The following is a 2523-nucleotide window of genomic DNA, read 5'->3' on the forward strand; positions in this document are numbered from 1 at the left end:
CCCCCCGCCGAGGGACGCGGCCTCCCCGCCGGCTTCGCAAGTCGCCCGAGCGCGGGGACGCTAGGGGACCGGCGCGGAGGGCAAGATCGGGCTCCTCTCCCTCCTGCAGACAGAGCAGGGATGACGCCGAGCCACAGCTTCCACGGGCACGGGAAATCCACCCTCCGGACCCAGCCGTGTCCCGTGTTGGGCGCTGCAGGGGAAGGCGACCGCCCCAAAGGCGGCTGCACCGTGCAAGCGTCCGGAAGCGATCCGGCCGGGGCTGGGTGCTCCCGGGCCGCTCGGTGCCTGGATGCAGCCTGTCCCGACCCGGCTGCCCCACAGCTCTCCATCGCCTGCCAGGCTTGGCAGGGCAGATGCAACGGCCTTGGGGAAAACCGCCGCAGGAGCCGGCTGCAAGCGCTTGGCCCCGGCCTTCTGCCCGTGCCCCCCGCCAGCAGGAGCCGTGGGCACCGCTTGCAAAGCCGCGCTTAAAGCCGGCACAGCCTGCGCGGAGGCTTTGCACCGGGTCTGCAAGGCAGCGAGCTGGGCTGCAGAGGGGCGCCCAGCTGGAACAGGGCTCGGCACCAGGATCGAGGTCCATGTTACAAGAGCTCCTGAGAGGGCCAAGCCTGGATCTAGGAAAACATTGGCAGCCCTTCGTGGGCCAAGAGCAAAGTGAAGGTGCTTGGCAAGTAAGTGGTGGAGATAGAGGCCAGCTAAGACCTATGAAAACACAACCAGGGCCAGTTGTACCCAGCTGCACCACCCCGATGCTACAGTCCCCACTGCAAGGCATCTCCAGGCAAGACCACAGACAAGAGAGCCAAGAGGCAAAAAGAAGGGGGGGAAAAGTCACTCATTAGCAATTAATTTTTCCTGGGGTACATCCCTGGTCAGTGGCAGGGCTGAATGAGACCCAGGGCACCCTGAGGGGCTTGCGGTGCCCTGGCTGTGCTCAGCCACCGGTTGGACCAGAAAAGGGTGTGAGAAGAGAGGAGAAACTTCCCTGCAGCGGGGTTCCCTGAGCTGCCCTGCCTCATCGCCCTCGCAGGCAAGGGCCGTTTGGTCTCTGCTCATGAAACCCCCACGTTCCCCATCAAGAGCTCCCCAGGTTCCCACCTCCACGTTCAAAGCCCCCTGTACCGAGCGTCTCCGAGCGGGAAGACCCAGACTCACCGTCCTCGCAGAGGTTCAGCTTGGAGAGGTTCCTTCCCTCGAAGGGCTCCTCGAAGACGGAGCCGTTCTCCCTCTCACTGAAGGTGTGAAGATACATGGCCTTGTTCTCCATCTTCCCGCTGCCAGCAAAGGGGAACAGGCACGTGAGAAGATGCTTGGCAGCTAGGGTACATCCTGACGAGGCAGGGGCCCAGCCCCGTCTAATCCTCAGCCTTGCACAGCTTGGGCACCCTGGCCCAGCGAGGGCTAGTTAGCGCAGAGGACATGGATCTGCCACCAAGGGAGTCCTCTGCTCTCCCTTGGCAAAGCTGGCTGCCACATCTCAGCATGTGCTGGCCAGCATGGAGGGACTGAGGGGCCACCAACCGCTGTTCCTGTGACCTGCTTGCCACCAACACACCGTTCTTGGGCTAGGGAAGGGCTCCCACCACCCAACCACCCTTGGCCACGTGCCCCGCCGAAGTGCAGCCTGCTGGCTCCCTGCTCCGGGCATGCCCTGGATCTCTGTCCCGCTCCAAGGCTGGGCAGGGAGACTGCGGCTCAGTCTGCGCACGCAAGCTCTTCCCAGGACCCGATCCATTCCTAGGGCTCGGGGTCTCCCTGTGCCCACGCCGCCTCGAGAAGCGCTCGTGATACCCCAGCACGCCGGGGTAAGATGAGCCAGCTCTTCCCCTTTGGGGACCAAGGGCCCAATCCTGCTGTCACAGCCTCTCTGATAAGGACAGCTGAGCTCAGCTGGTCCCAGGGTCAGGGCTGTCCTTGCCCCTAGGGATCAGTCAGTCCTGGCAGGGTTATGCCTCCGCTGCCACTGAGGTTTTACAACGTACAGAGACTCCCGCAGGGAATCAGCCCCCAGCTCCCTCACCCCAGCAGAGCTCTGGCCTGGAAGGAGTTAAAAAATCATCTGCTGGCCTTGCCAGGTGGGATGTGCTGAGCACTCCCCCAACTCATGTCATGCACACCCTCTGCCAGCTGGCTGCAGCACGGCCGGAGATCCCCTCCGCTAGCCCCGGCCGCCCCTCGCTATTAGCACATCTGGATCTGGCGCGCTGCCTCCTCTGCGCCGGGCAGGCCTGTCCCATCGGGACACGCTCCGCAGGGACCCCCGGCTCCTGCCAGCGGGGTCCCTGCGCCTCCCAGCCAAAACCAACCCTGCTTGGGAGCAGGGGGAGTCGGGGCAGGGGGGGTCCCAGTGCAGGTGCTCCCAGGGGGTGCATGGGGGGGGCTGTTCCCAGAGCAGCTCACGGATCTCGGAGGAACCGCCGGGGAGTCAAACCTCCGGGCCCCCCCCCAGCCTGGGCCGCTGCTCCCGGGGGAGGGATGCGGGATGCTCCGCAGCAGCAGGCGGAGATCGGCCCCTTCGCG

The 2523-nt window shown here is 65.0% G+C and overlaps 1 protein-coding gene across 1 annotated transcript in view; it reads right to left on the reverse strand.

Moving 5' to 3' along the window:
• Positions 1-1270, reverse strand: part of SCARA5 (scavenger receptor class A member 5) — a 35760-nt gene extending 34490 nt beyond the window's left edge. Inside the window, exon 1 of the mRNA XM_026067002.1 lies at positions 1159-1270. Within this exon, the coding sequence (XP_025922787.1) occupies positions 1159-1270 (112 nt within the window). The remainder of the gene's footprint in view (positions 1-1158) is intronic.
• Between the last annotated feature and the right edge of the window lie 1253 nt (positions 1271-2523).

The sequence above is a fragment of the Apteryx rowi genome, unplaced genomic scaffold, assembly GCF_003343035.1.
Source record: "Apteryx rowi isolate R43461 unplaced genomic scaffold, aptRow1 scaffold_251, whole genome shotgun sequence".
In the NCBI taxonomy this organism is placed as follows: domain Eukaryota; kingdom Metazoa; phylum Chordata; class Aves; order Apterygiformes; family Apterygidae; genus Apteryx; species Apteryx rowi.